The sequence below is a fragment of the Fringilla coelebs genome (genome assembly GCF_963513975.1).
Source record: "Fringilla coelebs genome assembly, chromosome: 1".
Lineage (NCBI taxonomy): Eukaryota > Metazoa > Chordata > Aves > Passeriformes > Fringillidae > Fringilla > Fringilla coelebs.
Window position 1 is genome coordinate 507,904 of NC_140028.1, and position 21,089 is coordinate 528,992.

At 53.0% G+C, this 21,089-nt stretch overlaps 3 protein-coding genes across 3 annotated transcripts; 2 read left to right on the forward strand and 1 right to left on the reverse strand.

The window, feature by feature from the left end:
* Positions 1–1,444: 1,444 nt before the first annotated feature.
* On the reverse strand, positions 1,445–10,250 carry LOC311154532 (NAD(P)(+)--arginine ADP-ribosyltransferase 2-like; the record flags this gene model as incomplete). The annotated part of the gene is made up of 3 exons (XM_084207121.1): positions 1,445–1,530; positions 1,945–2,720; positions 10,207–10,250. The coding sequence occupies 3 exons, from the start codon at positions 10,248–10,250 to the stop codon at positions 1,445–1,447; spliced, it is 906 nt and encodes a 301-aa protein (XP_084063247.1).
* Positions 10,251–13,039: 2,789 nt separating this feature from the next.
* On the forward strand, positions 13,040–13,783 carry LOC311161509 (erythroblast NAD(P)(+)--arginine ADP-ribosyltransferase-like; the record flags this gene model as incomplete). The annotated part of the gene is made up of 1 exon (XM_084219126.1): positions 13,040–13,783. One exon carries the CDS (start codon positions 13,040–13,042, stop codon positions 13,781–13,783), a length of 744 nt encoding a protein of 247 aa, XP_084075252.1.
* Positions 13,784–17,944: 4,161 nt separating this feature from the next.
* LOC311158693 (erythroblast NAD(P)(+)--arginine ADP-ribosyltransferase-like) lies at positions 17,945–20,381 on the forward strand (the record flags this gene model as incomplete). Its single annotated transcript, XM_084214264.1, has 3 exons — positions 17,945–18,747; positions 19,977–20,014; positions 20,296–20,381. The coding sequence occupies 3 exons, from the start codon at positions 17,945–17,947 to the stop codon at positions 20,379–20,381; spliced, it is 927 nt and encodes a 308-aa protein (XP_084070390.1).
* Between the last annotated feature and the right edge of the window lie 708 nt (positions 20,382–21,089).

Below are 21,089 nucleotides of genomic sequence, written 5' to 3' on the forward strand. Positions count from 1 at the left end.
GGGCGGGGCGCGCGCTCAGCAGCGCCAGCAGCTCGTGCTGCCGCCTGCTGTTGGCACCCGGAATTGCAGCTGGGGGCAGTGCATGCGCAGTGCCGCTGAATTACCTCGCTCGCTGCTGCCCTCTGGTGGACAATTCCCAAACCACAACTCCAGGAGATGAGCGGGTAAAGAGGGAAAATCCCTGATTTGAAAGAAAAAAGTTTCCTGAGCGACACATCAGGGGTTTTTTCATGAATAAATGGGTGGTGCAGCCCCAATCCCAATCTCTCAATTTTATTTTTCACCCTTCTTCATCTGTTTGCTTTTCTTTTATTCCTCCCAATGCTTCTTCTGAATTGTTACCTCAGATCAGGAACTTTGGAACAGCCTCTGAACTGATTATGCGTCCTTTTTAATTGCACTGAACAGCCCCTGCCAGCTCCCTCAGCCCTTCCTGGCGCTCCATCCCTTCCCTGGACACACTCCAGCCCCTCCAGATCCTTTCTGAGCAGCTGCAGTGAACGGGGAAAATGAGAGGAACATTTCTCCAGCACCTCTTTGAAGATTAAGCTTTGAAAAATAAAGCTTTGAGTTGCCTCTAACAAAAACTCCAGGAACTGCTTTATTTTAGGAAATGAGGTGCCCTGCAGGAAACATGTTAAAAGAGCTGTAGTGGATACATCCGATGGCCGGAGCAAATTTTGGTAAACTTCTGATACACCATGCAAGCAAGGATCAAATTTCTCATAAACATTTGATGCGCCAGGCAAGCAAGGATCAAGTTTTCAAGTTTTTGATACATTTCTTATATGGCAGGTAAGCAAGGGGAAATTTATTGCTACATCAGGTGAGACAGCCAAGGAGAGTTAGCAGGTGACTGTGACATTGCCACTCCCAAACCCCTCTATTGGGAAGTGCCAAGTGGCCCCAGGCGCTGCCCAATCTCTGCTGTCCGTGCTGTCCTGGGCCCTCCTGGCTGCTCCAGCCCACCTCGTGCTGGTCCTGCTGCCCTGGCATGGCTCCCTCACTGGGCAGCTCTCAGAGGGGCTTTTCCAGGATGGACACCTTGTTACAGTGACCATGGTGACCACAGTGGCTGTGGTGACCATGGTGACCTTGGTCACCTTGGTAACCACGGTGGCCATGGTGGCCTCAGTAGTTACGGTGACCACGGCAGCGACAGTGGGCACGGTGACATCATGGGTCACTGTGAGCACAATGGCCATGCTGACCATGGTGGTTCCAATGCCCAGAGTGGCCAGAGTGGTCATAGAGATCAAAGTGGCCTCAGTGGCCGTAGTGGCAATAACGGGCACAGTGGTCACAGTGGACAAGGTGACCATAGTGGCTATGATGTCCTCGGTAGCCTTGGTGGCCTCATTTCTCTGGGGGTCCTGGTGGCCTTCATCCTGGTAGCCTTCGACAGTGGCCTCCAAGACCAGAGTGACCTTGGTGGCCTCGTGGCTTAGAGGGTTCCAATGGCCACTGCCATGACCACAGTAGCCAGGAGAAGCCCCCCAAGGTGGGGGGAGTGTCTGGGGAGGCTCCCACCTGTGGGGACCAAGAAAGGGGTGTCAGGGGGAACATGAGGTGAAGGGGTCAGGAGGGCCATGAGGGTAGGGACAGGGGTAATGGGGGGGTCCTGAGGGTGTTGAATGTCAGAGGGGGCCATAATGAGGTCCCTTTCCCCTGTGCCCAACCATGGGTGGCCTTGTCCTCCTCACCCCTGTGGGTGTGCCCAGCACTGGATGTCCCTGTCCCAATCAATTGGCACTGGGTGTCCCCATCCCCTGTGTCCAAGCAATGCTGTCCCTGTCCTTGTCCCCAGCTCTGGGTGTCCTGCCTCCCAGCCACAGTGGGTGTCCCTGTCCCCTCTGGGCCATGGGTGTCCCCATACCATGTGTGTCCTTGTCCCCAACCCTCACTGAGTGTCCCCATCACCCCAGGTTGTTCCCATGATGTCACCTCGCAGCCACTCGCAGTTGTAGTTGCTGGAGTTCCCAGTGGAGTGAAGCTCAATGTTCATCGTGCTTCCTTCTGTGTTGACATCAGTAACCACAAAGGTCTCGAAGGGTGGGATCAGCACCTCCCTCTCGCTTTGACTGAAGGAGAAGTACTGGATGTCCACACCGTGGCACGTGTGCACCTTGAACATTGTGTCTGTCCCATAATCCTGGGACACCGTTTTGTCCAGCGACGACGAAGCGAATTGATTGAGACGGACTTTATCGCCAGGCTTTGCAATGAACCGGACATCCTTCACCCCCCGGGACACCTCCAGACACTTATTAGGGCATCTCAGCTTCTGGAGGGCCTGGGTCAGCAGGAGATGCAGCGATTTGAAGTGGAAGTTGTACCGGTATTCCTGGCAGGAACGTCCAGCTGTGCGCACGGCTTTATTGAAGTCGCTATACACGGCCTTCATCGTGTAGACCATGAGGGCGATGGCCTCGTCTTTGGTCAGAGGGGATGAATAGGAGCTTCGATTCTGCCACTCGGCCGTGGCCTCCTCCCAGGCCTGGGCAAAAAGAGGGTTCTTCTGGAAGTCAGAACCCTTGAGGGCTGGCAATGCTGCGGTCATGGCGGGGCCACAGTTGAGGTACTGGTCATCAAAGGAGTTCTGGGCCATGTCCAGGGACAGCTCCGTGATGGCCGCAGTGGCCATGGCCATTGCCAGCAGTGCCAGGGTCTGAGCCAAGGGGGCCATGGAGAAGAGAGTCCACAGGGACCAGTGTGGGACACTGGGGGACACAGAGGGGACACAGAGGACAGACTGTGTGACACAGGAAAGACACTGTGGGACACCAGGGGATGCTGAGGGAACACTAATGGGATGCTGAGGGCACTCTAAAGGACATGGCAGGATGTGGGGAGTCTTCCTTGGGGAGGGGCTGGGGAGTGACAGTGGGATCAGCTGGGGGAGGGGGCCAGCCCTGGCCAGGAGACCCCTGGACACGTCCTGGAACCTGATGCCAAATCCTGGGGTTACTCCTGGGTGCCCCAATGTTCTCCAGACTCTCAATCCCACTCCCATAGTTCTGTGTCCCCCCCTCCCAGTGTTTTCCAGTGCCTCTGTTACCCCAATCCCTCTCCCAGTCCCTTGTACCCCTCCCAGTGACACCATGTCCCCCAGGACCCTGACCCAAGGCCTGCCTTCCCCCAGTGTCCCCCTTGTCCCCATCCCATACCCCAATCCCACTGCCATGATCACCCTGGTGACCCCATGTGCCCCCCAAGTGTCCCCCAGTACCCCACTGCCACTCCCATGGTCCTGTGTCCCCCATCGCTGCCCCTGGACCACCCCAGGACCCCAGTCCTTGTACCGTGACACCCCCAGTGCCCCCCCAGACCCCAATCCCACAGTCCCTGGTACCGAAATTGGCCGGAGTGAACACCCTGATGGAACTGGAGGTATCAGAAAGATGGAATTCTTTCTCAGCTCAGACTCAGAGGATCTCTCCTGGTCCTGCAGGTCAGGAGGGACTTTGCCATGGGGTATTTATGCGTCATAATTATAAATATTCATGAAAATGTGTCCCTTATCGAATACAGAAACCAGCAGTTTTCCCGTAAATAATTTGCATGGCTCTGCCTCTTTTAGGAAACAATTTCTATTCTGCTGAAGAGTGATAAAAATGGGGTTCCAGGGTGTGGTTTTCACTGACTGCCCCAATATCCCAGATGATCTTGCCTCAAACACTCGCTTTTGGCAGGCGCTGCTCCTTCTGTGTATACAGAGCTTGACAAAACCCCCTCACTGGAGTTTCCTTTAGCTCTTTTTACACAGGTTCCAGCAACATTTGCCAGGCTGTGTACACACATTTACATCCTTTTATTGTTTTTTACCCGTTCATCTTTAGGCTCTATCCAGCACTTTCAGTGGAGCACCTTTCTATTTTCTGTCTTATTTCCCATCTCCCAGGACCCCAGTCCCACTCCTCAGAGACTGTTCTCCTCATTCAAGAGGCCAGGAAATCCAATTTGGGACAAAAGTTTGTGGTATATACTCTGGTCCCCATAGACTCAGAGGGATGTGGAACGAAGGGAGGAGCTCGCAATGTTACAAAGAGATCTGGAATTGGCAGTGAGAAAAAGAGCAAACATAGGAACTCACTTGCCATCTGCTTTGAGCATTGCTCATGCCTATGGAGGCATATGCAAAGAAAGAAGTCAATTAACAGCACAGGGAATAACAATTAAATATAAACAAGAATTATTGTCCCTCCTTGATTCCTCCCAGCTGCCCAAAGAAGTGGTTGTACTACAATCCAGGGCACACCAGCTTGGGGAGTGACAAATCCCTGTGGGAAATAGACTTGCAATGAAGCTGCATGAGAGGTTCTGCAACAAAGCATCCTGGTGCTAATTCCTGAGAAAGGAAGTTCACCACCAGAGGTGAGGCCTGGATAGAGTTGGGCAGATTGAAAATTGGCTGCTTATCTAAAAGCCCACAATAAAGAGGGGGGGTGGGTGGGTGAGAGGTAACTCCCAATAACCAGGTCAGGCCCTCCCCAACTGGTGCTGCAATTTGCAAAGGAGAAAAGCACCAGCAAAGCTCTGGGGAATTGATGAGATGGGGACAGGTCTGTGGCCTCAGATCCTCAGTGTCTGTAGGATAAAATTGTCAGGTCTGTTACAGAGCAATGCCTGATATGTTTTCAAAAGAATTCTTTAAATTCAAAACCATCACCTCCAGGCATCACTGAGAGAGGAAACACTCCTGGGCATCACCAGCATATGGATTTTCTGAGCTAGCACACCAATATGGGCTCAGGTATCTCCTGGTGTTGGTGGATCCCTTTTTGGGAGTCCAGATCTTCTCCTGCCACACCAGCAAGGCCAGGGAAGTCACCCAGGCTCTACCCCAGGAGATCATCCCCAGGCTCAATGTTCCTGTAGGGATGTCATCTGATAGGGGACCCCAGTTGGTATCTGAAGTGTGGCAGCAACTCAGTGAGCAGTGGGGAGTGGGACTGGGGGGAACTGGGGGAACATGGGACGGTGGGATTGGCATCCTGGAGGGTGAGAAATTAAAGAGAGAATAGAATCTTTGAGTTCTCCTTAAGGTGCTGGATAGGCCTTAAAGAAGAACTAGTACAAAATAATAAAAGGATGTAAAAGTGTGCACACAGAAGAGCAAAGGTGTCTGGAACCTGTGGAGAAAGAGATAAAGGGAACTCTGGTGAGGGGTTTTTGGCAAGTTCTGTATACACAGGAGGGGCATTTTCATTGCACAAAGTGAAAGTTTGAGACAAGGTCATCTGAGATATTGGAACACTTAATGAAAATGACCCCCAGAAACCCCATTTTTATTACTCTCCAGGACAATAAAAATTATTTCCTAAAAGAGGTAGAGCCATGCCGATTATTTACTAGAAAATTGCTGGTTTTGTATTTGCTAAGTGTATTTTGATGAATATGTATAATTAGGATGGATTGATTCTGTTGGCAAGGTCCCCTCTGATGTGCAGGACCAGGAGACATCCACTGTGAGTCTGAGGTGATAAAGAATTCCATCTTTCTGCTATCTCCAGTTCCACCTGGGAGTTCACTCTGGCTTATTTTGGTATCGGGGCTGGGGGGAACCCTGGGGACTCTTGGGAGGGGATACGGGACTGAGGGATTGGGATTGTGCAGATGTGGGGGCACACTGGAGGTGTCACAGGTCTGGGATTGGAGTAATGGCAGGCTCTGGTGGAAAATGTGGGGGAACATGGGATGGTGGGAGTGGGACTGGGGTCATGGTAGGGCTGGGAGACACTGTGGGGGCAGGGGGTGATGCCTGGATTTGAGTTGAGTTCCTCAGGTGACACCCAAGAAATTGGGGAATGGGAGGGGATTGGGGTCTGGGGACTGGCTGAGGGGGACCCTGGGGGCTGAGGGAGTGACCCCAGGATTTGGGTCAGGGATTCTTCTAGCGATGAGGGGACCTGTAGTCATGGGAGTAGGACTGGGCTTCTGGGGAGCCAGGAGGACATGGTGGGGTTGAGATTGGGGTTCCTTGGGCTGGGGAACATTGGGGAGGCATAAGTAACCCCAGAATTTGGGATCAGGAACCCCAGACATGCCCAGGGGTCTGCTGGCCAGGAGCGTCTCCCTTCCCCCTGTGTTACTGCCACATCCCTCCCCAGTCTCTCACTGAGGAATCCTCCCCGTGTCTCCTCTGTGTCTCCTTTGTGTCCCCCAGTGTCCACACTGGTTCCTGTTTGTCCCACCCTCTCCCCTCCATGGCCCTTCTGGCACAGACCCTGGCACTGCTGGCAATGGCCGTGGCCACTGCAGCCATCAAGGTGGTGCCCCTGGGCATGGCCCAGGACTCCTTTGATGACCAGTACCGGGGCTGCGGTACTAACATGACCATGGAGTTGCTGACCCTTAACTGCTCCAGGTTTTAGCAGAACCCTCTCTTTGCCCAGGCCTGGCCTGAGGCCTCAGCCGAGTGGCAGAGTCGGGGGTCCCCTGTGTCCCCTCTGTCATCCCCAGCCCACGCCATCGCCCTCATGGCCTACACGATGGATGTCGTGTACAGAGAGTTCAATCCAGCAGTGTTCGTGGCCGAGTGCCCCAGCCAGGAATACCAGGACACCTTCCACTTCAAAACGCTGCATTTCCTGCTGACCCAGGCCCTGGTGACACTGAGGGACATTCAGGGACTCCAGTGTCACAACGTGTATTGGGGGGTGCACGATGTCAGGTTCAAGGCAGAGCAGGGTGACATCGTCCGGTTTGGTCAATTCATGTCAGTGTCACAGAGTGGAAAAACTGCTGAGGGCTTTGGGATAGACACAGTGTTCCAAGTGCACATGTGCATGAGAATCCAGGAATTTTCTATCTACCCAGACGAGAAGGAGGTGCTGATCTCATCCTTTGAGACCTTCGAGGTCATCAAAATCAGCCAGGAAGGAGACAGGGGGAGGAATCAGCTCCACTCCACCGGGACCTTCAGCAACTACAGCTGCGAGTGGCTGCAAGGTGACACCACAGGGGACAGCCTGGGGCGATGGGGACACCCACTGAGGCCCATAAGAAGGTGCAGGGACAATGACACTCACTGGGCATGGGGGACAGGGACAGAGGCCCCCACTGTGTTTGTGGGGATAGGAGCACCCACGGCTGGGAACAAGGACAGGGATACCCTGTGCTGGGGAGACTCCCTGAGGCTGGGGGGTCAGTGACACCCAGTGCTGGGGAGACCAACAGTGGACAGGGGACACCCATGACAGGGTAGAGGGAGTGGGGATACTCACTGAGAGTTTGGGGAAAGGGACACGGCATGCTGGGAACACCAAATCTGGGGACACCCATTGTGGGCACAGTGACAAGAATGCCCATGACGGGCACAGGGATGGGGATCCCCACATGTGGGAGGGGACAGGGACACCCCAGTCAGGGGACCACAGGGACAGGGACAGAGACAGGGATGTCTCCATTCTGATCCTGTCCCTCCCCACCAAAGGCAGTGCTGTGGGGATGGGCCCTGAGCTCTGGATGTGGGTGGGCCAGGATCCCCATGGCACTTCCTGAACCCCTGTCACCGCCATAGCACCACCATGGCACCCCCATGGCACCCACCATGACTCCCCCTGATCCCTGTCACCCCTAAGACCACCATGCCCCCTCTGACCTCCCTGGTGCCTGTAGCCCCTCGTGACCCCCAACATCCTGTCACTGGTCACCTCATGGCCCCCATCTCTCCTGTCACCCCTATCACCCCATTATGGTCCTACCCCACCCCCTCACTCCCCCTTTGATCCCCTGATGTCCCTCTCTTTGTCCCCCAGGTGGCAGGGTCCCAGGGCTCCCTTCACCTCCGAGGACTCCTCCTGGCCACCACAGCCCTGGCAGTGGCCACCGGGATCCTCTGAGCAGAGAAACCACCATGGACTCTGAGGTCACTGTGGTCCGTGTGGCAACCATGGTCACCATGGCACCAAGGACACTGTCATCACTGTGGCCACCACGATCACCAATACCACCATGACCACTAGAGAAACAAGGCTACCAAGTCCACCATTGCCACTATGGCCACTTTGGCAGCTATTGCCACCATGAGGTCACTGTGGCCACCACTGTCACTGTGGCGCTGTGGCCACCACAGCCACCCTGGCCATTATGATAACAATCACTACCAAGACTACTGTAGCCACCATGATCACTTAGAATCCCTCAGCCACAGTGCTACCACAGCCACCATGGATACCAATACCATTTTGCAAAGCAATTCTATGAAACTATTCTATCAAAATAATTCCATTAAATGAATCTGACAAAGCCAGGAAATAATGACCATTCCTAAGCAGGGTTCGATGTTATTCCCCTCACAAACACTCATGGGAATGTCTCTTTCTATCAACCTCGAGGAGCATTCTTGGAGAGCATCCCCTTCCCAAGGGAGGAACCTCACACACATTTCATTCCAAGCAGGAACAGGGGAGAGGAATCCCTGTCTGAGAGGGGACTAGATGTTCCCAGGGTCACATGATGGATGGCCATGCCCAGCTCTGGTGCTTCAGCTTCAGTTGTCAATTCAGGGTTGGGGATTTGGACTGGTTTTAGCCCAATTCAGCACCAAAATTAGCCCAAGACCCCTCTCAATGCAGCCCCGATAGCTACAAAGTGGGCATTGACCCTTGGGAACATTACAGGCAGAGCATCCTGCCATATCCTGCACTTCACGGGGACCTTAAAGGCTGGAAATTGGGAGGTTCGAGAGGGGAAGGGCAGGTCCTGTCCCTAGGGAGGGACAGTTTCCAGGGGCAGTCCCGGCTGAGTTTGGCCAGCTAGACTGCTGTGAAGAAGGACCTGGGGGTGGTGGTGGATGACCAGTGGAGCTGGCCGTGTGGCCTGGGGCCAGGAGGACCCAGGGGGTGTTGGAAAGAGTGGGGCCAAGACGACAGGGTCTCTCCAGCCCAAACCATTGCAGAGCCCCCGGGGCTGGGGTGGGGGCTCTGCAGTGCCAGCAGCTCGTGCTGCCTCCTGCTGTTGGGATCCGGAACTGCAGCTGGGGGCGGTGCATGTGCAGTGCCGCTGATTTCCCACGCTCACTGCTGCCCTCCGGTGGACAATTCCCAAACCACAACTCCAGAAGATGAGCAGGTAAAGAGGGAAAATTCCTGATTTGAAAGATAAAAAGAGTTTCCTGAGTGAAACATTATGGTTTTTCATTAATAAATGGGTAGTGCTGCCTCCGTCCCCATGTCTCTACTTTATTTTTCATCTTTTGTCATTCTCTTTTTCTTCTTTTCTGCCCAGTGCTTCTACTGCAGCATTGCCTCAAATCAGGAACTTTTTAACTGGCCCCAAACTGATTGTTCATCCTTTTAAAATTGCACTGAGCAGTCTCTGCCAGCTTCCTCAGCCCTTCCTGGTGCTCCAGACCCTTCCCCAGCTCCATCCCTTCCCTAGACATGCTCTAGCCTCTCCAGATCCTTTCTGAGGGTCTGCAGTGAACGAGGAAAAAGGGAGGAACATTTCTCCAGCACCTCTTTTAAGATCAAGGTTTGAAAAATAAAGCTTTAAGTTTCCTCCAAGAAAAACTCCAGCAACTGCTTTATTTTAGGAAATGAGGTGCCCTGCAGGAGAGGAATTAAAGGAGCTGCAGTCGATACATCAGGTGAACCAGCAGCAGATTTTGGTAAGCTTCTGATACACCAGGCAAGCAAGGATCAAATTTCTAATAAACATTTGAAAACCCACTCCCACAGTTTTGTGTCGCTCTGCTGGGATCCCCTCTGTCCTCTCAGGACCCAATCCGTTCCTGGGGGCACTACATGACCCCCTCCACTATTGCTCTTGCCCCATCCCCGGATCCCAACCCCACTGCCAGTCTGGTGTCCGTTTTGGGGTTGTTGGAAATGATACACCCCAGGACCCCAACCCAAATGCAGGGATCAACCCCTGCCCCCTGCAGTGGCCTCCAGCCCTCCCATGGGCCCAGTCACACTCACAGCTCCCCGCTGCTGCCCCCCCAGAGACCTGTGAACCCCAGTCCCATGTCCCCCAGTGTCCCCCAGCTTCCAACAGAACTCCAAACCCACGTCACATTAACCCTGAGGGTCCCCCCAGTATCCCCCAGGGCCCCAGTCCCGATGTCAAGGTCCCCTCTCCCCCTCTCACAAGTGTCCCCTGGAGTCCCCCCAGCCCCTGATACCGAAATTGGCCAGAGTGATCTCCCTGATGGAACTGGAGCTATCAGAAATCCGGAATTCTTTCTCAGCTCGGACGCACAGCAGATCTCTCCTGGTCCTGCAGCTCAGGGGAGAATCTGCCATGGGATATTTACCCACCACAATTATAAATATTCATTAGAAGGGGCTTCTTAGCTAATGCAGATACTTCACTTTCGCTGGAAATAATTTGCATGCTTCTGTCTCTTTCTGGAAGTCCTTTTATGGTACTGGAGGGTCATCCAAAGGGGTTTCTGGGTGTAGTTTTCACTGAGTGCCCCAATATGCCAGATGACCTTTCCTGCAACTTCTGCTTTTTGCAGGCACTGCTCCTTCTGTGGTCCAGAACTTGCGAAAGACCTTTCCTGGAGTTCCCTTATCTGTTTCTCCAGGAATTCCAGCCACAATCATCCTGGGTTTCCACAATTCTCATTCCTTTTCTTGCTTTTGCCCATTCATCAATAAGCTCTATCTAGAACTATTAAAGGATCTGAAACTTTCTATTCTCTCTCTTATTTCTCACCCCCATGACCCCACTCCCACAGTCCCATGTTGCCCCAGTTTCCCCCAGTCCCACTCCCCACTGCTCACTGAGTTGCTGCCACACCTCAGATGCCAGTTGGGGTCCCCTATCAGATAACATCCCTACAGGAACCTTGAGCCTGGGGATGATCTCCTGGGGGAGTGCCTGGGTGACTTCCCTGGCCTTGCTGGTGTGGCAGGAGAAGTTCTGGACCCCAAAAAAGGGATCCACCAACACCAGGAGATACCTGAGCCCATGCTGGTGTGGTAGCTCAGAAAATCCATTTGCAGTGATTCCTGGGAGTATTTCCTCTTTCAGTGATGCCTGGAGGTGATGGTTTTGAATTCAAAGAATTCTTTTAAAAACATATCAGGCATTGCTCTGTAACAGACCTGACAGTTTTGTCCTGCAGACCTGTCCCCATCTCATCAATTCCCCAGAGCTTTGCTGGTGCTTTTCTCCTTTACAAATTGCAGCATCAGCTGGGGTGGGCCTGACCTGGTTATTGGGAGTTACCTCTCACCCACCTACCCCCTCTCTTTATTGTGGGCTTTTAGATAAGCAGCCAATTTTCAATCTGACCAACTCTATTCAGGCCTCACCTCTGGTGGTGAAATTCCTGTCTCAAGAATTAGCACCAGGATGCTTTGTTGCGGATCCTTTCGTGCAGCTTTATTGCGAATCTATTTCCCACACAGATTTATCAGTCCCCAAGCTGGTGTGCCCTCAACTGCAGTATGGCCACTTCATTGGGCAGCTGGGTGGAATCAAGGAGGGACAATATCTGTTGTTTATATTTAATTGGAGATCCCTGTGCTGTTAATTGACTTCTTTCTTCCCATATGGCTTCAAGGGCATGAGCAATGCTCAAAGCAGATGGCATGTGAGTTCCCATGTTTGCATGGGACTGTGGGAGTGGGACTGGGGATCTGGGAGATGAGAAATAAGAGATAGAATAGAAAGTTTCAGATCCTTTAATAGTTCTAGATAGAGCTTAACGATGAACGTGCAAAAACATGAAAAGGATGTAGAAGTGTGGGTACCTGGGATGAACATGGATAGAATTCATGGAGAAACAGATAAGGGAACTCCAGTGAGGGTCCTTTACAAGTACTGGACCACAGAAGGAGCAGTGCCTGCAAAAAGCAGAAGTTGCAGGAATGGTCATCTGGCATATTGGGGCACTCAGTGAAAACCACACCCAGAAACCCCTTTGGGCGACCATCCAGTACCATAAAAGGACTTCCAGAAAGGGGCAGAATCATGTAAATTATTTCCAGAGAAAGTGATGTATCTGCATTAGCTAAGAAGCCCCTTCTAATGAATATTTATAATTGTGGTGGATAAATATCCCATGGCAGATTCTCCCCCTGAGCTGCATGACCAGGAGAGATCTGCTGTGCGTCCGAGCTGAGAAAGAATTCTGGATTTCTGATAGCTCCAGTTCCATCAGGGAGATCACTCCGGCCGATTTCGGTATCAGGGGCTGGGGGGACACTGGGGACACTTGTGGGAGGGACATGGGACTGGGATTGTGGAGTGGGGCCATGGGAGACTCCAGGGGGAATTTCTGTGGGCAGGGAGCGGCCTCCGAATTTGGGTTGGGGTCCTGGGGTGACATGAAATGGGTAATGGGACTGGGGCCGGGACTTGCGTTGGTGAGATGGACCTGGGGGACGCTGGGGCCATTGAGGGAGTGGCTTTAGGAATCTGGGTGAAGTCCCAGAGGGGCCTGGGTCACAAGAGGGTTGCAGAGGATTGGGAGCAGCCTTGAGTTCCTGGGAAGCACTGGGGGACAATGGAAGGGCAATCACAGGACTTGGATTAGGACAGGGGGGCTGGTAAGGCACTGAGGGGACACTGGGGAGGTCAGGGATTGTTCCCAACATTTGAGCTGGGTGATAATGGCGGGGGAAGGGACAAGGGACTGGGAGTCGGGTTGTGGGGCTGGTGGGCACAGGGATGACAATGGAGGGACAAAGCAGTGAGGTCCAGGGGGGGAATGTCAGAGGGAGATTGGGATCATGGGGGGCACTGCTGGGGGGACAGGGAGTTACCCCAGAATTTGAATTAAGTTTCTGGGGTTCTTGGAGGACACTAAGGGTTGAGGGCATTTGGACCATGGGAGGGAGAGTAGGGTTCAGAGGGGAGTTCAGGAATGACCCCAGGGTTTGGGCTCAGCATCCCAGGATGTTTCCAGGGGTCTGCTAGCCTGAGCTGCTCCCCCACCCCATGGCTGACCCCAGTTCCCCTCCTCAGCCCCTCACAGATGAATCCTTCCCACATACCCCTGTGTGACCTGTTTGTCCCCTAAGTGTTCCCTTTTTTGTCCCCCAGTGTCCCATACTGATCGTGGTGGCCCCTCCCCACCATGGCCCTCCTGGCTCGCACCCTGGCACTGCTGGCAATGGCTGTGGCCACCGTGGCCCTCAAGGTGGTGCCCCTGGACATGGCCTGGGACTCCTTTGATGACCGGTATGAGGGCTGTAGGCCTTCCAGGCGTGCAAAGTTGCCGGACCTCTACAACTTTGAGTACCAGAAGAATCTTCAGTTTGCCTGGGGCTGGTATTATGCTGATGCTGAGTGGCGCAAGCGGGGCTCTCATGTGTCCCCTCTGACATCCCACTGGCAGGCCGTGGCTCTCATGACCTACACCTCACAGCATGTGTACAAGGAGTTCAACGCAGCCGTGCACACGGCTGGGCGCTCCCGCCAGGAATACCGGAAAAACTTCCACTTCAAAACGCTGCATTTCCTACTGACTGATGCCCTGGTGACACTGAAGCGTGTTCGGAATGAGCAGTGTCACCACGTGTTCCGGGGCGTGCGTGGCATTCGTTTCAAGGCACAGCGTGGCCAGAGCGTCCGGTTTGGTCAATTCGCATCGTCGTCGCTGAGCAAAGAAGTTGCTATGCGCTTTGGGACAGACACAATTTTCGAAGTGCACACGTGCCATGGCGTGGACATCCAGCAGTTTTCCATGTATCCAGGGGAGAAGGAGGTGCTGATCCCACCATTCGAGATCTTTGAGGTCACCAAAGTCACCCAGAATGGGAGGAGGACATGGATCAGTCTCCGCTCTGCTGGGACCTTCAGCAAATACAACTGCGAGTAGCAGTGAGGTGACAGCACAGGGGGGACAGTCTGGGACACCCACTGTGGCCCTTGAGACACTCCTGATATGTCACGCGGGGGCATGGGGGCAGAGACAGCGACAACCACTGTGTGTGTGGGCGCAACAAGGACACCCAGAGCGAGGGAGGACAGAGACACCCACAGCTGGGGTCACCGAATATGGGGACAGGCGACAGACATGACAGGGGACAGGGGGTGAGGACATTCACTGCCAGCTGTGGGGATACTCACCAGGAGTGTGGTATCAGAGACACCCAGGGCTGGGAAGACAAGGTCTGGGGACACCCATTGTGGCCACGGGGGCAAGAACGTCCATGACAGCTGACAGGGAAGGGGGAGCCCCACATCTGGGAGGAGACAGGGATAGGAACAACCCTGCCAGGGGAGGACAGAGACTGGACCCTGCACCAACCCTATCCCTCCCCATCAAATGCAGTGCTGCGAGGATGGGCCCTGTGTGTTGGATGTGGGTACACCAGGACCCCCCATGGCAGTCCCTGAACCCCTGTCACCTCTTGTCACCCCCCATGGCACCCCCTGACTACCCCTCACCCTTGTCACCTGTAGGTCCGCCATGACCCCTCTGGCCTCTCTGGCCCCCTATCCCCCTTCATGCCCCCCGACACCCCGTGATCTCATGGCCACCATCTCTCCTGTCACCCCTAACCCCCTTTTATGTCCATCTCCAACCGCCTCACTTCTCCCATGGTCCCCCTGATGCCATTCTATGCCCCGAGGCAGGAGCATCCCCAGGGCCCCCTTCCAAATAGGAAGACTCCTCCTGGCCACCACAGCCCTGGCATAGGCTACCAGGATCCTCTGAGCCATGATGCCACCAAAGCCACCGAGGTCACTGTGGTCACTGTGGCAAGCATGGCCACCATCATCACCAATACTCCCTGAGTCACAAGGCTACCACAGACACACTGTGACCAATGTGCCCACCAAGATCATTGTGCAAAGCAATCTTATTGAATGATTCTATCAAAACAATTTAATTAAATAAATCGGACAAAAACAGCAAAAAGTGTCAATTCCTAAGCAGGGCTCGATGTCACTCCCCACACCAACACTCGTGGGAACGTCTCTTTCTCACAACCTTGAGGAGGATCCTTGGGGAGCATCCCCTTTCTGAAAGGGGAACCTCACACGCATTTCATTTCCAGCAGGAAGAGGGGAGAGGAATCTCTGTCTGAGAGGGGACTGGACATTCCCAAGGTGTGGTGATGAACGGCCAGGCCCAGGTCTGATGCCTCACCTTCCATTGTCAATTTGGGGCTGGTGATTTGGGTTGGTTTTAGTCCAATTCAGAACCCAAATCAGCAGCAGACCCCTCTCAATGTGGCCCCAAGGGACACAAATGGGGCAGTGTCCCTTCGGCACATTCCAGGCAGAGCATCCTGCCACATCCTTCAACTCAGGGAGACCTCAAAGGCTGGAAATTGGGAAGTTCAAGAGGGGAAGGGCAGGTCCTGTCCCTGTGGAGGGACAGTCCCCAGTGCCAGTCTAGGCTGGGGTGGACCTGCTGGAGCAGCTCTGGAGAAGGACCAGGGGGTGCTGGTGGGTGTTATAGATAGGTAGAATGATGATTGGCTCTCACAATTAAGAGATAAATGTTGTGTTTGTGTGTGAAGGGAAGTTTTGTTGAGATTTTAATTTCTTTTGATGTATAACGTTGTTATTTTGCTATTGGTTTTGGACTCCCTCTCTTTTCCCTATAATCTCCTTTTTCTCCCTCTGTGTCTTTGCTATCTGGCAATCCTGTTTGTTCGACTTGTCAGGGACATGTGGAGGGTTGGGTGTGTACCTGTGCCCAAAACCTGGAGGTGATAAAAAAGGACTAAAACCACAACCAAGGAATCAGCATGATCTAAAAAGGCGGACACAAGGAGGAGCCATGCTAAACAGTTCCTAGAACATGTAAACTAGTTTGTGGAAAAAGTTTACTATGCATAAGGGTCTATGAATATGCAACAGCCTGATGTAATAGAAAAGGTATTTAAAGAGGTATGCCTGAAGGTGGAGGTGTGCTCTTGGCTGAGTGCCAGGACACACCTGGCCATAATCTTTGCTTTACTGTCTTTGTCTCCTATTGTCCTTTATTAAACTTTTTAAATTTTCACAGGAGAGTGAACGTGTTTTTCACACTCAGTGTCTGTAGACAAAAATGTCAGCTCTGTTATTGAGCAATGCCTGATAGGTTTTAAAAGACCCCCTTGAATTTAAAACCATCACTGACAGAGTAAACACTCCTGGGGATTACTGGCAAATGGCTTTTCTGAGCTACCACGCCAACATAGGCTCAGGTATTTCCTGATGCTGGTGGATTCCTTCTTGGGGGTCCAGAACTTCTCCTGCTACACCAGCAAGGCCAGGAAAATCCCCCAGGCCCACCCCCAGGAGATCATCCCCGGGCTCAAGGTGCCTGCAGGGATGTCATCTGATAGGGGACCCCAATTGGTATCTGAGGTGTGGCAGCAGCTCAGTGAGCACTGGGGAGTGGGACTGGGAAGAACTGGGGGAACATGGGAAGGTAGGTTGGGGTCCTGGAGGGTGAGCAATAAGAGAGAAAATAGAAAGTTTCAGATCCCTTAAAGGCTGGATTGAGCTTAAAGATGAAAGGGAAAAAACAATAAAAGGATGCAAAAGTGTGTACACAGCAGGGCAAAGGCGGCTAGAACCTGTGGAGAAAGAGATAAAGGGCACTCCAGTGAGGGGTTTTTGGCAAGTTCTGTAACACAGTAGGAGCAGTGCCTGCCGAAAGTGAAAGTTCAAGGTGAGGTCATGTGGCATATTGGGGCACTCAGTGAAAAGCACACCGAGACCCCCTATTTTTAGGACTCTCCAGGACAATAATAGGACTTCCAGGAGGAGGCTGAGCCATGCAAATTTTTTCTAGGAAAAGTGAAGTTTCTGTGCTAGTTAAGAGGAAAATTTTCATGAATATGTATAATTATGATGGATAAATACTCCATGGCAAAGTTCCCCCTGAGCTGCAGGACCAGGAGAGATCTGCTGTGAGTCCAGGCTGATAAAGAATTCCGGATTTCTGCTACCTCCACTTCCATCAGGGAGTTCACTCCGGCCAATTTTGGTATCAGGGCTGGGGGACACTGGGGATACTTGGGGTGGGACACAGGACTGTGGGATTGGGATTGCGGTGCTGGGGGGACACTGGGGAGTCACAGGTCTGGGACTGGGGTCATGGGGTGTTCTGGGGTAAAGTGAGGGGGAAAAAGCACGGTGGGGATGGGTCTGGGGTCATGGGGGTGCTGGCAGACACTGTGGGGGCAGGGGGTGATGCCTGGATTTGGGTTGAGGTCCTGGAGTGACACAGAAGAAATTGGGGAATGAAAGTGGTATTGGGGTCTGGGGATGGGCTGAGGGGGACACTGGAGGGCTCAGGGAGTGACCCCAGGATTTGGGTCAGGGTCCTGGGGGGCTTGGGGGAATTATAATCATGGAAGTAGGATTGGGCTTCTGGAGGTGCCATGATACTGTGGGATGGGGATTGGGATTGGGGTCCCTGGGGTAGGGGGACATTGGGAACTGTCAATATTGAGTTAGGTATGACTGACGACAAGTGACATTGTACTCCAATTCTCAGAGGGATAAAAGCAAGCTTTATTAGAAACTTCACATATTTATAAGCAGGATCATTCACCCAGAGCCTGATTGATTCTTGACAACACTTCTCACACTATTGGTTAATAAGGAACAACACCTTCTGGTAGAATATCTTTCTATAAGCATCATGTACAACATTCCACATATTCACAAATACCAGGTGCCCAGACTGAGATAAGAATTGTTTTAAGTCCTTCTCTGGGCATTCTCACAGCTTTCTCCAGGAGGATGCCTGAGAAAGCTGTCTGTTTCACTCTCTGACAAAACTATTGCATCCACAGGGGAGGCATAAGTAATCCCAGGATTCAGGATCAGGGATTCCAGACATGCCCAGGGGTCTCCTGGCCAGGAGTGTCTCCCTTCCCCCTGGGCTGACCCCAATCCCCTCCCTAGTCTCTCACTGAGGAACCCTCCCCATGTCACCTTGGTGTCCCCACAGTGTTCTCCATCGTCTCCTCTGTGTACCCTCTGTGTCCTCCACTGTCCACACTGGTCTTGGTGGTGTCTCCCTTCCATGGCCCTCCTGGCTCGCACCCTGGCACTGCTGGCAATGGCCGTGGCAACTGTAGCCGTCAAGGTGGTGCCACTGGACATGGCCCAGGACTCCTTTGATGACCAGTACCGGGGCTGTGGCGCTGACATGATCTCGAAAGTGCCAGCCCTCAACCGCTCAGATTTCCAGCACAACCCTCTCTTTGCCCAGGCCTGGCCTAAGGCCAGAGCTGAGTGGCAGAAGGGGAGCTCCTATTCATCCCCTCTGTCCCCAGACCAGGCCATCGCCCTCATGGCCTACACGATGGATGGCCTGTACGAGAAGTGCCTGAACATGAAGTGCCTGTACGAGGAGTTCAATGAGGCTGTGCGCACAGCCGGGCGCTCCCCCCAGGAATACCGGGACAACTTCCACTTCAAAACGCTGCATTTCCTGCTGACCCAGGCCCTGGTGACACTGAGGGACACTCAGGGACTGCAGTGTCACAACGTGTACCGGGGGGTGGACGAGGTCAGGTTCAAGGCAAAGCAGGGTGACATCGTCCGGTTCGGTCAATTCACGTCAGCATCACAGAGTGAAACAACTGCCAAGGGCTTTGGGATAGACACGGTGTTCCAGGTGCACACGTGCCACGGCGTGGAAATCCGGGAATTCTCCTACTATCCTGGCGAGAAGGAGGTGCTGATCCCACCCTTTGAGACATTCAAGGTCATCAAAGTCAGCCAGAAAGGGGACAGTGCACGGATCCTGCTCCGCTCCAACGGGACCTTCAGCAAATACAACTGCGAGTGGCTGAAAGGTGACACCACAGGTGACAGCCTGGGGCAATGGGGACACCCACTGTGGCCATGGGGGCACCCATGATAAGGCACAGGGACAATGAAACTCACTGGGTATGGGGCAGGGACATGGGCACCTTTAAGAGTCGAGATGAGGGATGTGGGACTTCAGGCAGCTCTTCAAAATGCAGTTTATTCCATCCACAATGTTACAGCAGGCCAGGGTCATGGCTGACCGAGTCTGTACCTACAGCTGTCAGCTCCAGCTGCAGGCAGGCCTGGAGACCCTTTGGTTTTGGCTACAATGCATTATATACAATGCATTTTCTTTGCTGAGCATCTTAATACAGTAGAACCAATCTATCCCTTGACTAATATCTATAACCTATCATAACTGCTATAATTACCATATTCATGTCACTATTCTCCAATCACTAAAAGTTAGTACATTACAGTTTAAGCTAAAAGATGTTTTTCAGTTTTCTTGCAGTGGAAAATTCTGAGACCTTTTTTCTACTTGCAACATCAGCAGGCTTGCTAGCTTGTGCTATTTTTCTGTTTGGTAAAAACATCTTCTAGTTTGGGGTGGGTTTTTCCTTTGCTCTAAGTCATAAAAATCCCCTTCTAACTAACATATCCTTTGCCTTCTTAGTTATCCAGTAAGGCTGACTCAGCAATTCTTTTCTTCTCTATCAAAACTTGCTTCCATCTTTATTTTTTCTTCAGACTCTACAGTTAAAACCTTGCTGCTAAGCATACATATTTGTGAGACTTTCTTGTCAATATTTCATCCTTCCCAACAGTCACCCACTCTGCGTGTGGGGACAAGGACACGGACTGCTGGGGACAAGAACAGGGAAACACAATGCTGGGGACACTCACTGGATGTGGTGAGAAATCAAGCACTGGGGACACCCACTGTGGCCATGGGAACACCATGATAAGGCACAGGGGACAATGACACTCACTGGGGGTGGGGGGACAGCAACACCCAGTGCTGGGGACACCCAGTATAGACAGGGGACACCCATGACAGGCCACAGTGTGTGGGGACACTCACTGAGAATTTGGGGACAGGGACACCCCATGCTGGGGACACCAAGTCTGGGAACACCCACTGTTGGCATGGGGACAGGAACACCCATGACAGGGCGCAGGGATGGGGATCCCCACATCTGGGAGGGGACAGGGTCAGGGACACCCTGTGAGGGGACAACAGGGACAGGGACAGAGATGGGGACTCTCTGTACCAGCCCCGTCCCTCCCCACCAAAGGCAGTGCTTTGGGGATGGGCCCTGTGTGCTGGGCGTGGGTGGGCCAGGACCCTCCCTTGTACTCCCTCCCTGAACCCCTGTCACGCCCTGACATGCTCCATGTCACCCCCTGACTCCCCCTGACCCCTGTCACCCCTAAGCCCACCATGACACCCCTGGCCTCCCTGGCCCCTGTACCCCCCCATGCCCTCCCCAACACCTTGTCACCTGTCACCTCATGGCCCCATCTCTCCTGTCACCCCTAACCCCCCATTATGACCTTCCCTGACTCCCTCACTCCCCACATGATCCTCCTGATGTCCCTCTCTTTGTCCCCCAGGTGGGAGTGTCCCCAGGGCTCCCTTCCAACTCGGAGGACTCCTCCTGGCCACCACTGCCCTGGCAGTGGCCACTGGGATCCTCTGAGCAGAGAGACCACCATGGTTTCCAGGGTAACTGTGGTCAGTGTGGCAACCATGGCCACCATGGCACCAAGGTCACTGTCATCACTGTGGCCTCCCCAATCACCAATACCACCATGACCACCAGAGAAATGAGGCACCAAGGCTACCAAGGCCACTACAGCCACTCTGGCCACCATGATCACCAAGAATCCTTCAGCCACAAGGCAACCACAGCCACCATGGCTACCAATACCATTTTGCAAAGCCATTGTATTAAAAAGTTAAATCAAAACAATTCTATTAAAAACTTCTGACAAAGCCAGCAAAAAGTGACAGCTCCTAAGCAGGGTTCGATGTCACTCCCCACACCAACACTCATGGGCACATCTCTTTCTCTCAGCCTCAAGGAGGAACCCTGGAGAGCATCCTCTTCCTAAAGGAGGAACCTCATACACATTTCATTCTAAGCAGGAATAGGGGAGAGGAATCACTGCCTGAGAATGGTCTGGACATTCCCAGGGTCAGATGATGGACAGCCAGGCTCAGCTCTGATACTTCACCCTTAGTTGTCTATTTGGGGTTGGTGATTTGGGCTGGTTTTAGCGCAATTCAGCACCAAAAATCAGCACTAGACCCGTCTCAGTGCAGCCCTGATGGCCAAAAATAGGACATTGTACTTTGACCACATTCCACACAAAGCATCCTGCCATATCCTGCAACTCAGGGAGAC